We start from the raw sequence: 14,579 nt of genomic DNA, 5'->3' as shown, positions 1-14,579 counted from the left end.
TATTTTATAATATAATAAAGAGCGTGAGCTCAAATGAAATGAATGAAATTGTAAACATTTTACTTGCTTTTGTTTGATTTTAGACTAAATTAGGCGAAGTAGGTATACTGTGTTTTGGTTCTGCTAAATAATACAGAAAAATATCAAATCTAAGCTTTTGAAACAATTTACAGTCAGTTCCTACAAACATGTTCATGTAAATCCTCCAGAGTTTAGTTAACAGAGTGATATTACAACAACAACAATATTAATAGTGGTAATGAATGTCAATAATAATAGTGGTCATAAACGTCTTAGATCACATCACATTAGTATGCGTATGATCTGCCGCCATGCAGCTGTACTGAGATTTGGGAATTGCTTTATCTGCGGAACGAATCACAGGAAGCTGTCAAGTGATGACAGAACTAATTGTGGTTTCATTATGCGTGCATAACAGTGACCCTTTGAATCCAACAACCACGTTAGCTCAGGGCGCCAGCAGAGAAGAAACCTTTGGGGCCTCCTGGTGACACCATCAAAGAAAATTAGCTTGGAGGGATTGCTTTAATCTGCCTCATTAATTTATTGCATTGCAATTCAAAGGGTGGGACTGAGGATTCATTAGAAGCAGCAACGGTACATTCTCAAACTAATCAGCATCAGTCTGTATTTGTGTGGCAGCCGAGTTAAGTGGAACACACACACCCCCAGCAGACCTCAGGACATCATAAAAGCTCAGATTGTCATTAATGGGCCTAATGGTGGGCTGTTAACTCTCAGCACCTGGTGTGTGTGAGTCCTCCTGAGGCAGCAGACCCTGGAGGCAGATGTAATAAGAGTTGCAGTAGACGGGGGGTTTGTTGGGACTGGACTGGACCTGCTCCGGTTTCTGTGAGGCGAACGGATTGAGTCCACTCTCTCTGATGTGCATCTCCAGCTCCAAAAGGATCTGCAATGAATACTTGAGCTCCATCTCACTGGAGGGGGGAGGCAGAAACATGAACAAATGAGTTAAGGTGGTCTTGTTGACAGTTTGGACAAACTGAAACTGAAATCTGCAGCCCGATTCGGAGCAAGACCAGAGTCAGAAGGTATGGTGAAGGTGTAATTTAGTATCACCAAGGCGATGGAGGAGGTAACTGATACTAAACTAGATGTGGGACGAGAACAGGCTGCCACAGAGGAGGTCTAGCAGATTCTCTATTCTCATCAGATCCAACATTTCTCTCTGGAGGTGTTAGCAGATGGTATTCAAAATGAGTTAAGGATGCCCTCTGGCAATGAGACCTTTAATTATTAAAAAAAATGACACAGAGTAGATGATGTTACCTCTGCTACAGAACAAGAAGCAGGTGATTAGAGCAAAAGAAATGTGATTCACCTAAACATGGTGAGGAAAGAAGGGATGTTGTAGTCCCTGAGCAGAAGGAGGGTGGGCAGCCAGCCCTCTACCAAACCCTGGTTGGCGTGGAACCCTGGAAATAAAATACGAGTTAAATGTCCATGAAAGCTTCTCAGATAGAAACTTGTTTTCGTTTAAGGTCTAATGCTCCGCGTTTCGCGTTTGCACTGGCTTTGGGAATTTTTGCACCTTCCCCTTGGGTTTCTTGCCCTGCCATAACGACATGTGATCACTGCATTGAAAGCTGGAAGTCATTCATGTGATATGTGCAGTGGAGAGGAACAACATCACATATGACATCAAACAGTGATATCAAACTGATTTCCTTCTTTTTGGTCTATTGGCGGATGGCACGAACAAACCATGAACTTTGAAGTGTCGAGGGATTTTGCGATCTCATGAGTGTAGTGAGGAGCACAGAGAGGACGCCGTTCCACGGCCAACATTCTCCTGGTGTGCACTCAGTGGCGCAAAAAGTGGGTGGCGCATATGCGACGCATGGGGGCACCAGGCTGGAGGGAGCTCCAAAGCAATGATGCAAAAATATTTTAGTCTGAATGTCCTGTGTTTAATAACAGCTGTGGTTTTGTCCATTTGTGTATCAACAAATTATTTAATTAATAACAGAGAAGCGTATGTGATTAGGTGCCCTTCCAGGTCTTAACACCCCCCATCACCACCACCCTTAACACACAGCGCGAGCCCCCTCGACGTGGCGCGGTTGATGAGGATGATTTTAAACATGAGTCACAGAACCAAGTTGTGTGTTTATTTATGACAACTTTGTAGAATAAAGTTGCATTAATAAGCACCAACAGAGCCAAGCTCTGGTGTTGCAATGATAGTTAAGTGATGAGCAGCTCTTGTCTAATTGGGATGGCGGGAGCAGGACCGGACTGGGGAAATTCCCGGTGGGCCGGTCTGGTCGGTGTTTTTAGTCATCCTTTTGTTGTTGTTGTTGTTGTTGTTGTTGTTTTCGGGCCGTGTTCAGTCACGTCTCTGTTGTTGCCTTGATCAGCTGCTGCTGATGAGAGGATTTCTCCTGTCAGTGTGGAAGGAACGGGTGAGCTGCTGCCAACAAGCTTTAGTTCCTAGAAACACTTTCTATGCCCAGACTGTAGTGACCTGTTATTTATAATTTTATAATTAATAGTAAGTTCACAATGGTCGGCAATAACACATAAAAAATTTTTGTCCGGTATAATTGGGTTGATGAACAACACAAGATGTGTTTTCGGTGAATCAATCTAAAACTAAATGTACTTTCTGTCACAAACTCACACTTCTACTAGAAGTTGGTGTGTGCGGTCACATCTAAATAAGATCGGGTGGAAAAACGTCTAACTCTGTCAGATAACTTTATTTAGAGAATTTTTTTAAAACAAGTCGAGTCTGGTAAAATTGGTTTATTAAACAACACAGATGTGTTTTTAGTAAATACATCATAACTAAAACGTACTTCTGTCACAAACTCACACTTTTATAAGGAGTTGGTGTGTGGTGTCGCATCTAAATCGGTCCAGGCGGTAAAAGGTTTTCACTCTCTGTTAGATAACTTCAGGAAAAAAACAATAAAAGAGTTGAATCCGGTAAAACTGGGTTAATAAACAACACAAGATGTGTTTTTGGTAAATAAATCCTAAACAAAATGTACTTTCTATCACAAACTCACATTTTTAACCCTCTGGAGGGAGGCGTTGCAGATTTACAACAGTTAAAACCTGCCCACCGGGTTACACATACGTGGAATAACACTGAGCTTAAAAGCGCCCCCTGTTGTACGGGCATATGAATTGCCCACAGGTTACAACACCTTTTCTACCTGAGACAGGTGGTGCAAAATAGGGCAGCGTGAAAAAGAAAGTGTAGCTTGAAAAGCTGCATTTATGACTCACATCAGCAGTTTTGTGCAGTTGCATTCACTCATTTGTGCTTGTGGTAAGGAAGAAAATAAAACCATATGTCTGTGGGAACATGCTAATATAGGTGTTTGAATTAGTTATTCTCCAGATGTGCTGGATTGTGGAGCAAAATTATTAGAACAGGAATTCCCTATTCTGTAACTCGCAGTAACAACACAGTGAAGAATGTGTGAAGTGTAATAGTAGTTTTGTGTTTGTGTGACAGTGAAAAATGCACAAGTAATTTTTTTCATACACAAATATGTGTATGCGTTTTGCACCATTTGTTTCTGCTCAACTGGGGAAAAACTGCAACTGTATGATTTTTTTGACGTGTGAACCAACAAGTACAATTTCTGTACTTGAAACAAAGATTTTGAATAAGTGGAGCTGTAGTTTTGTTCCTGTGAAAGAGTTTTTTTTCCTGGATTTTTCTCTGTGATTTCAAGTTCCCAGAGTCGAGACACAAATGTTTTTGTACCCAATATTTTGTATCAACTTGGGCAAAACTGTAACTGCAAGATTTTTTTTTATGTGTGACTCAAAGAATGCATTTTGTGTACTCGTACCCAAGATTTTGAATAGGTGTAGCTGTTGTTTTGTACTTGTGAAAGATAGGATTTTTCTTAATTTTTCCTCCGTGATTTCAAGTTCCCAAGGACAAAACACAAATGTTATTGCACCAAATATACCTCCATAGAGGGCTCTCTAATCCCTGAGAGAGACGCTGACTGCAGGAAGCAGCAGAAACAGTAAATAAAACTTGCAGAGGGTTAAAAGCCTGTGTGGTTTTTTCACATCAGCTTTTTGATGCATGTGGGCTACTGTAGCTGCACCTACTCTGAGCTGTCCAGCCCTAAGGAGTCAAATATTTGTAAACACTGGGGCTTTAAAGTCACACTAGGCAGTTTTGGCTTGCTTTTAGCACCCCCTAGTGTCCATTTTAGTGGAACCAAAAGCAAAACTTATCTCCTCGTTGTGCGTTCGTCTTTTTAACACCTTAATCTACAAGCTGAAACGTCTCCCCAGCCTTCATTGGTGTCTACAGGATTCATCACTAAATTAAAGAAATCAGCTGTGTTCGTGATCTAAAACATGCAGAAAACGTGCTGGAAGCAGACTGCAGCGCCAGGTATGTCAGCTCCATTTCAAAGTCCAACAGGTGGCAGTTCACCATGCTGAAGTAGCAAGTGCAACATTCTGGCAACAGAATGACTTTTCATTAACCCTGTAAATAGTCGCTTTAACACATACTGTCTCAAGAAAATTTTTAAAAAACATGAAAAATTTGCAAAGTATGCCTTTAACACAAGAACTTCCAAAGCAGTCATTTCGACTGTTTTCATATTTTTATATGTAACAACTTCAGTCAGACGGATCTCATGTTGTCCTGGCTTCCTGGCTATTACCAGTAGGGCTGAGTTCTAATTGTAGCCGCAGCCACGAGGGCGTGCCCATATCTACAAATGGCTGTGACTACTATCCCGTAGCTACGAGAACAGCCAATGGCTATAGCTATGAAATGCTGTGACAGCACCCACTCGCCCGGACATACTCCATTACGTGATAGGTTTTGCGATAGGTCAACGCCTAACTGAGAAGCATTGTTTTGGCAGTTTATGAGTACAGTAGTTAAAAACTTTGTTCATATTTGATGTTTAATGAATGTGGTGTACTCTGGTCTCCATCCATCCATACATCCGCTTATCTGGAGTCGGGTTGCAGGTGCAGTAGCCTAAGGCGAGAGGCCCAGACTTCACTCTCCCCAGCCACTTGGGCCAGCTCCTCCGAGGGAATCCCAAGGCGTTCCCTGGCCAGGTGAGAGACATAGTCCCTCCAGCGTGTCCTGGGTCTGCCTTTAGGTCTCCTCCCGGTTGGACGTGCCTAAAAACACTCACAAGGGAGGCATCCAGGAGGCATCCTGACCAGATGCCCGAGCCACCTCAACTGGCTCCTCTCGATGTGGAGGAGCTGCGGGTCTACTCCGAGCCCCTCCCAGATGACCGAGCTTTGCACCTCATCTCTAAGGGAGAGCCCAGCCACTCTGCAGAGAAAGTTCATTTTGGCCGCTTGTATCCTCAATCTCGTTCTTTCGGTCACTACCCAAAGCTTGTGACCACAGGTGAGGGTAGGAACGTAGATCGGCCGGTAAATCAAGAGCTTTGCCCTCTGGCTCAGCTCTCTCTTCACCGCGACAGGCCGGTACAATGCCCGCATCACTGCAGATGCAGCACCAGTCTACCTATTGATCTCACGCTCAATCTTCCCCTCACTCATGAACAAGAACCCGAGATACTTAAACTCCTCCACTTGAGGCAGGACCTCATCCCTGACCCGGAGAAGACATCTACCCTTTTCTGAATCAAGACTACGGTTTCAGATTTAGAGGAGCTGATTCTCATCCCAGCTGCTTCACACTCGGCTGCGAACCACTCTAGTAAGAGCCAAAGATCGTGTTCTGATGAAGCCAACAGGACCACATCATCTGCAAAAAGCAGAGACCTGATCCTCAGGCCACCAAAACGGATGCCCTCCACACCTTGGCTGCACCTAGAAATCCTGTCCATAAAGGTTATGAAAAGAATCGGTGACAAAGGCCAGCCTTGGCGGAGTCCAGCTCTCACTGGGAACAAGCCCGACTTACTGCCAGCAATGTGGACCAAGCTCTGACACCGGTCATACAGGGACCTAACAGCCCGTGTCAGAGGGCCCTGTGGGAGGTACTCCGGGAGTATGAGGTACCAGGGTACCTCATACTCCCGGAGTACCTCCCACAGGGCCCCCCGAGGGACGCAATCAAACGCCTTCTCCAAATCCATAAAACACATGTAGACCGGTTGGGCAAATTAGTACTTTGAACTCGTGCTCCGTCATATTATGCTAATGTGGCTGTGCGACTCTGTCCTCGTAGCACTGTGGCTGTGTTATTACAAATACAGGCCATAAACCAAACAGTAAACGACTGGAAACATTCTCCCCTGCAGAAACCAGGCTCCAGTGAAAGAATATGTACATACAAACCTCTCTTTGAACCTTTTTTATAGTAACTGCATGATTTTATTGGCAGTAAGGTGATGAAATGTCACCAGAGTTCAACACAAACACACCCAGAAAAAAACGTCCTCCTTAGAGACGAGACTCAGATAACGTACTGGAGATCGCAAATGCTGATGAATAAAGTCTCCTGTTACTATTTTATCGAAGCCAGGACTGTGTGTGTTAGTGTGTGTTGTGGGAACTCAGAGGCACAGAGTGATAAGGCCTGTCAAACCGGCCCACAGATGGTATCACAAGCCTGGGATCCCAGCTTGAATAATGCACGCCGTGGTGTTACCATCCCTGAGGTGACACTTCTAGTCATGATAAAAAATTTAATGGGGAGTTAAGTGTTTGGAGGTTTAGACCACCTGGAGATAAGGTGAAAAAGAGAGACTACATTCTGTCTGTTAATGATGGCCATAACTGCTTGGCACCTGTGTTAAACTGGGCCATATGGTTGATGCTGACGCTGTTAATGATAATAGATTTCGTTTTGTTTCCTGCTCTGAGAAAGATGCTCCTTGGAGCCACAAGAACGGAGTTTGTTTTATGAATAACAATCAGCAGTGTGGGTGTTACACAAGTCCCTGTTTGATAAGTGTGAATGACAATAAACCCGTTTGTTTTTTTAACTGAGAGACCCCTTTCTAGAAGTAAATGTGTTTTTATGGTATCCACCTGCATCATTTTTTCCTGAGACTTTTGCCCGATAGCTGCATTCTTTTCACCATGCCACCTGCTCCCCATCACTTAAAAAGGTGTCATAATGCTGTTCTTTGCCAGATTTGCAGTATGAAATGCAGCCGGGCTCTGAGGCAGTTTACACGCTGGATAAACGATTCCTGTATTTTTAGCCCCAGCAGAGCCTGCGGCGATAACTCAGCGAGGTTATTGGTGCATTTGGGTCGAAGCTTTACTGCTGATTTGCTAGTTACATGGTTCAAAGGACAGATTCAGCTTGGTCACTAGATGTTTACTCAGAAGTCCCACCTTTGGATCCGTTTTGAATAACAAAAATAATTACACTTTATCCGTAATTTAAAAAAGAAATGCTTATTCCTCAGACTGCATCCAAATTAATGATTTGCATTGATTTTTGCAGCCACCACGGTTTGAGGCTCCCCTTAAAAAAACGGCTTAATGATATTTTGCTGCTGAGTCCAGCGATTGCAAGCCAAACTCCGTCCCAGCTGCTGCCATAAATCACCCAAATCCCCACTAAAAGCCTGGCACTAATGAAAAGGCCAGATCCGGTGAGTTAAACCTCTTCCTCTGCCTGTTTTCTGGAGGAGGTTACAGTCAGGCAAACACAAGTTTCAGGTTCCCCCAAACAGCTGACTATTCCAGCATCTATTTCTAGATGCAGTTATCGTTGTTTTTACAGCCTAATTTGAAAGCATGATTAATTATGGTATGTAGAGATTCCTGACATGAGATATCATTTATTTTATTACCACTGGTAAGTGTGACTGAGCACATACCAGGATGAAAAGTGATCACCAGGTCTGGCTTGGCTGCTTCCTCCTTCTCAACAACATCCTCCCAGAACTGGTGGTAGAGGCCCTTATAGGTGCTGATGTAGACCCTCTGTTTGGGTCCAAAGGCTCTGAGTGGAGGCCTCGTGATGGGGCCGTCCACCACCTCTGGTCCCACCATCACTACCTCTATGCCCTGGTGTCCTGGGAACATGTGGCTCAGCTCGTCGTAGTCCGTCAACCTGGCTCCCATTGTCTCACTGTGGGAAGCTCCAGCTAGGTGAACAGTGAGTGGCTTAACATATGGGTCCAAGCCAAAGCGCTGGATGGCTGTTCCAACTGTGAGAACTCGAGAGAGGAACTCGCTCTGAATTCGCCATAATGACTTTCTTAAATCCTCGTCATCTGGTTTGGGCCTACTGACGTTCTTCCAAAGTGTCGCCATGCTGGAACCAGACATAACTTTGTCCAGATGTTTGGCGAGGTCCACCTGCATAGAAAGCCAGTCGTCCCAGCTCTTCACATCAGCAGGTGACATGGACCACTTCTCTGTGGGGAATGGGAGATCTCCTGTAAAAGTCACAGACAACATTTATTAAAGAACATAAGTTCATTACAGCGTTCATGTAGTCTGATGCAATTCCGTACTGCAGTGTGGGTCTGGAATATTTTTTTACATGTGCAATGGCAAATTTTCAAAACAAGATAGCTTTGAAACACAAACACGGTCACGGACCTTTCACCATTGGCTATCATCTGAAGGCCATGTCCGCCTGGAGCGAGTAAACAAGAGATCACTAAACACAAGGTGTCATTTTTAACGCTCAAACATCTTTGGTTGCCCGTGACTTCAAATGGTGTTTTTCTTTTTGGGACTCTGGTAGTTTGTCCTAAAGATGAAGTGGTGGCAGCCAGCTGTATCGCCTTCCCTGATATTAATACACGGAGAACCTCTTGCACCAGTGGTGTTCTGTTGCTAAATGCATGAGTGTGTAGTGAATGGAGGACTCAGGGAAGTGTGCTGATGTGGTGAGACCGACAACTGGACGGTCCAAAACGTGTTATTGTCAACGGTTTTTGTACAAATGCAAGAGAACCGCTTCATTCGATTTTTTTCATGCTTTTTAATCTCCACAGAATATTTAAAGCTATACTATGTTAGAATGTTTTGAAAAGGCATGAAAAAAGCTTGTTTTACGGATTCGTTATTGTAGCTTTAAGGGGCCACAGTATTTATGGGACAATCGTTTACAATGTCACTGTTTGTTTCTTGCATTGCATCATGGGTTTAGGCAGCAAAAAACAGCGTCTTTTGTCTATAATTTGACTGTTTTGCCAAACTGGAGGAGGATTTGGCAAAGCAGCTGGATCATTCTTGCAGTGTAGTTGGTTGTTCAGCCTGTGGGAGGCTTGATAAAAAGTTTAATTGGAATTTCCTCCATTAACGACCGTAATTTACAAAAGAGATAATAGGAAGCGACCCGGACTCTCAGAAGAAAGCCTGCATTCCTGCTGTAACGGGCACCATGTTGAAACCCTAACCCTACGGTGCATAGACAAAATATAAACACACTCAGCAATACAGAAATTTCACAGCTGTATTGTTTTTTTAAGTCTAAATAGTATCAGTGTAAAGTAAGTAGTCTGTAGGTAAAAAAAAACAACAAACCCAAATTCGAATTTGGCTCATTAGCGCCTCTAGTGTTTAAACCTAGAATTGCACCCATAATCTGATCATTGCACAAAGGACAGATGGGGCCAATCAGATTGAGCAAGGGTCCTTCCCCTAGAACTACTAATTCCGCACTATAAAAACTTTTTTTTTGTGAGAGAATGAACAAGAACTAATTAAAAATTTATGTGATTTTTACAAAGAATGATAACCCTTTAAATTTTTAACTTTCTGCTTTTTTCAGTAATGTTTTCAGTGTATTAGTTACCTGTGAACATCAACCATTCCACAAGTCTGTCAACAGCCACCAGTCGAAGGGTCTTGCAGACCTTTTTGTGCTGGGGCCAGTCCTGTGTCTGGCAGTCTTTTGTGCAGTAGTACACATTCAAGCACCTTTAGGTGATTAACAGAGACAAAGAAAGTGGAGAGAAATTATGAGAATGTATGTTTATTTTCTGCAGGACAAAGGCATTTTCTGGTTTAATATTAAAGATTCATAGCAGTCATTACTCTGTTATATTATTATTCTGATGTAATAGTAGTTTATCAGCACTGTCCTGGTGTCATAATAAAGTTTAGCATATAGCATTCATACATACAACATATATATAGCAATGTGGTGTTTCCTGTGAGTGCTGTGCTAGCATGTAGCTCAGACTACAGCAAGCTAATAATAAATTCAGCTTCAGGAGCTAGTTTAACTACAAAATACATTAAATCACTATAATATTTTATGAATTAATGCAGGAATGAACCAGCTTAGACCAGTAATAGTGTTGCATATTTGGTGCCAGCAAGGATAAATCTAAACATGTTTGAATTGAATAAACTGGAGGTAATTGCAGAAAAATATTTAGGGCTAAATCAATACAAATAGATTACCATCAGATGCCAAACGTGCATAAATAACTTTTATTTTTACTTTTATGTTTAGTCAGTCTTTGTGCCTTTTTGTCCCTTAGGCCACATTTTTCTTAGAGGCCTGCTGAAAAGCTAAAACGCGTTACTGGTTATGCAACCTGTGCATGGATTTGGCTCGATGTGTTCTCACTCGGTTTAGGTGGTGAGGTAATGTGTTGGATTAGAGCTCTGACTGTCAGCAAACACTTGGAACGTCTCATTACTTTTGCAGTTATTTGAAGCCAGAGGCACAAAATTATTACATAGAATAATTTTATCAGCTATACCAATTCATCACGGTGAGCTGTGTGGCCATTAATCTTTTTAAAGAGTTTCAGAGGTGGACAGGAGTAAGAAGACAAGTTTGAACTCTGCTCAGATCCCCTCCAGTTTTAAAACAAGAACAGAAAAGTGCAGATGGAGTAAAAAGGTTTTAGAAAGTCATCAACAGGAACTGTTGGATCATGGATGCCAACTCTGACATCAGAGGTTTTGAGGCGTTCTCTTGTCGGCGTTTATATATTTAAAGTTACGGCCAGAGGCAACGGCAGCTGAGAGTTTAAAGGGAACCAGCTCATAAATCTGAGAGGAAGGAACATAACTGAAGCAGAAATAAAAAACTAAACATATTCTATGTGACTGATTAACCTCTGTCCTGTTACTGGTGACTGCATTTAGATGCTGTTAATGCAGGGTTGCACTTGCATGAGTCACAGCCAGGAGACCTTACTATATTTGCAGCTGGCCATTGTCCACCACTGGAACTCGATCCACATTGTGCTGCTTATCATTCTGCTGCTGATACAATAGCAGCTGGTAATGCTTCACACATGACAGCTATTGGACAGAGACAACGTCCTGCTTGTGTGATGATGACAGAGCCGATAGCGGCGGAGGCATCCCTTCGTCTAAAGGCTCCGATTGTCATCAATCATCAACGTTAATCTGCATTAATGCTGGAGTGCTATCAGTCATGCATGGCTGGCTGCGTTCACAAGTGCCGGCTGTGATCTCTGTAGTTTGTAAGCATGGCTCTTAATCGGGGCTTTGCACTCACTTCACACAGCGCTTTAGGGTGTTTCCCTCAGTCAGATGTTTGGGGAGTTTGTTGCAGCCTGTGCAGAACTTGAAGGTATCTTCCAGCCTTTGGAACATCTCCTTGTAGTTGCGGAATGAGATTCCCTTAATCTTTCCTTCAACAGCAGCCCTGTTGAGAGTCTAACGCCAATTATTACTATGAAAACACCAAGAGGACCGGAGGCCAGATGTCAAAGGTTACCTGTAATCTCCATAGTCCTTCATGTTGAGTTTATCAAGAATCACTTTTGAGAGCCCAGGGACATTGGAGTCTAGGGAGTAGAAGCCAGACAGGTCAGAGAAGACACTGTCGGTCCCTGGAGTGAAGGACTGTGGGAGTGCGAGTGTCGGGGATGCCATGATGTGGCTGGCTTTCTCCACTAGATAAAGTTAAGGCAGGTATTAAAACCCTTCTAGGATCTGGTCTCAAAAGGTCATCTGACACATGAAGCTAACACACTAAACCCTTGGTTTGTCCCTTTTGTTAACACACACACACGCACACACACACACACACACACACACACACACACACACACACACACACACACACACACACACACACACACACACACACACACACACACACACACTGCAACACACTCTCTGCTTTCATGATCCTGGTGATGGGAGACCCCATGACAAGAGGATCCCTCAAATCTCAGACAAGCTGAGGCTCCATTTGTTCAAGGTCTTCGGGTTTGGGTCGTTGATCCTCTGCTCTTGGCAGGAATCCCCCTCCCTCCCCTTCCCACCGTTGCTGCTTGTACGCAACATGATTTATTCACTTGACCTTCCAGGGAGGGAGGTGTGTAGAATCATCTAATGGTGACACACACACACACACACACACACACACACACACACACACACACACACACACACACACTGTTTTGTATTTAGAATTTACTGGTTTGGCTCAAAAAAATGTCCTCGAAGACTTTCGCTAGGCTTTTGCCGCCACACTCGTTTGTCCCCCAATCAGGGGACGCTCTGGCTCGAAGGGGTAAAGTATTTTCGCCCAGACCTAAAAGTTTTCAGAGCTGCTTAAAGACTTTTATCTGTTTCACACCGAGTGTTGCTACTTTACTTTATCATCTGGAGACAGCACGAAAACCCTCATGAGTCATTTCATATCTTCAGAGCACCAGGGAGGAACAGATTTCCCAGGAGTTTTTTTTCTCCAATCCTCACACAGATTACCGTGACCACCCTTTGGCCTCTCAGGATATCAAGCCACTCTGGTCTCCACATTATCACATTTCATCCACACCAGCCATGCCAAACTGCCAGAAATGGAGAGAGAGCGGGACAATGAGATATTTTAGGGGTCATACCTCTGTTCCACAAGTCTCCTCTGATCCCGACGCAGGTTGAAGACAATGGTTGACAGCTTCTTGTGGTGGATGCCACCACCTCACAGAGCCTTTCTGGTTTCCCTGTTGGGGGTCTGTGTAAGACGTTGCCCTCTCCGGAGCTAAAGTGAGAGAAGGGACGTGAGGACTGGAAGGCTGCTTGCTGTCACCTGATGTGAAAAGGGGGGTGGATGAGGGGGATACTGGGTGGGAACTGGGATATAAGGCCAGCGTTTAGGAGCACCGGAGACTCCAATCAGGAGGTCCTAAAACACGAGGCTTTGCTGTATCGACAGTGATGTAACAGCATTTCCCCCTTAATAGTCAAGAGTTGGGTCACTTTCCTTTTTGGAAGACCAAAAAGGTAAAATATTATCAAGACTTAGGATAGTACGACATTCCTAGCTAGTTTCATGTTCAGACATAGATGACCTTAGTAAATATAGAATGTAGTTTTCAAATGTTGATTTCATTCAAGCAAAAAATAAATAAAACCTTCCAAAGTAACCAGGCCCTGTGTGTAAAAGTAAGAGTTAAACCATAGATTAACAGTGATTATGTATAAAGGGGAAACCTAAACCATTAGAGCATGGTGCAAAAGTACATTTATGTCAGTAATCCAGCTTAGACTAAGAGACCCTCTGCAGGTGTTCTGGACTCATTAGCTGATCAGAGTGACACTTTGGGTCTAGAATATTGGACATTTTCACAATATTCTGAGATTTTGAATGTGGGGTTTTCATAAGCTGTAAGTCCCTGATCTCCAGAAGTAACACAGTTATAACACAGTTATAACAGATATAACAAATATCTGGTTTGCATGTAAGAAGTCTGTCTCTTATATTAGTTTCATCTTTTAGGTTGAGTTAGTGATAGAAATGAACTTTTGCAGCAGCCACACACTCTCCTTCACTTTCTCTGGTCCATGTTGAGTGTGGTACACACCATGTCACTAAACAACACAGTGACCACCCGGAGCCCTACCTGTAGACACCTGTGATGCTTTGTTATTCCTTAACCCCATGTGCTTTTGTCTCGAGGTGTTCTGCCTGCAATCCGGCTCAGCCCCCCTGTATAGGGAGCAGAGGGGAGGCACGCTATCACCCTCACCCCTCCCTCCTTGTGTAGTTTTTATCTTTTGCTAAATGTTTTCTCCCCCTTCTCTCTCTATCCCTAACCTCACCCTCTGCCTCTCCATCACTCCAACCACCACCTTATACAGTACCCTTTAGTTTCACATAGTTGATGCCAGGCTGACCACTTTTTGTTATCTACTCAGTGCCTCATAGTAACTCCTGCTTAGCCTTCCTACTTACTATAAGTACAGAATTTCTTTTAGTTTACTAATCTCTTCTACCCTTAGCTTATTCACTGTTTTCACTTACTTAAAAAAGTCCAGGCTCCCCACGTTTAGTTTTCCACTCAAGTTTTATGACACAAGTTCTGCTGTTTGGTGTATACTTTTCTGTTTCGTCTCCTCTGGCCATCTACGCCCTCCCCAAACTGGTTATAACTCACCTTTGGCCTCCTGGCTCTAGTTTGGCTCTTTCCATTAATCCCAGATCACCTCTAGTCACCTACCACTTTTATTGAAAACTGATAGTTTATTGTAATGGCAGTTTTATTTAATGTCTTGTTTAATGTATTTTTTTTTTGTTTGTGAAGCATATTGTGAGTTTGCCTGTGAAAAGTGCTATATAATACATACGTTCCATGAGTTTCATTCTGTTGAAGCATGGCTGAAAAGCACTGTCTGACTTTCATTGGTTAAATTCC

The 14,579-nt window shown here is 43.3% G+C and overlaps 1 protein-coding gene across 1 annotated transcript; it reads right to left on the bottom strand.

The window, feature by feature from the left end:
- Positions 1-545: 545 nt before the first annotated feature.
- LOC107388020 (putative protein MSS51 homolog, mitochondrial) lies at positions 546-12,976 on the bottom strand. The gene is made up of 7 exons (XM_015963355.3): positions 12,786-12,976; positions 11,651-11,828; positions 11,429-11,578; positions 9,740-9,864; positions 7,806-8,369; positions 1,364-1,457; positions 546-959 (listed from the first exon to the last, which is right to left on the bottom strand). Exons 2-7 carry the CDS (start codon positions 11,806-11,808, stop codon positions 752-754), a joined length of 1,299 nt encoding a protein of 432 aa, XP_015818841.3. The 5' UTR covers positions 11,809-11,828; positions 12,786-12,976; the 3' UTR covers positions 546-751.
- Between the last annotated feature and the right edge of the window lie 1,603 nt (positions 12,977-14,579).

The sequence above is a fragment of the Nothobranchius furzeri genome, chromosome 16 (assembly GCF_043380555.1).
Source record: "Nothobranchius furzeri strain GRZ-AD chromosome 16, NfurGRZ-RIMD1, whole genome shotgun sequence".
Lineage (NCBI taxonomy): Eukaryota > Metazoa > Chordata > Actinopteri > Cyprinodontiformes > Nothobranchiidae > Nothobranchius > Nothobranchius furzeri.
Note: the sequence above shows the minus strand (reverse complement) of the source record. Positions and strands in the feature narration are given on the sequence as shown.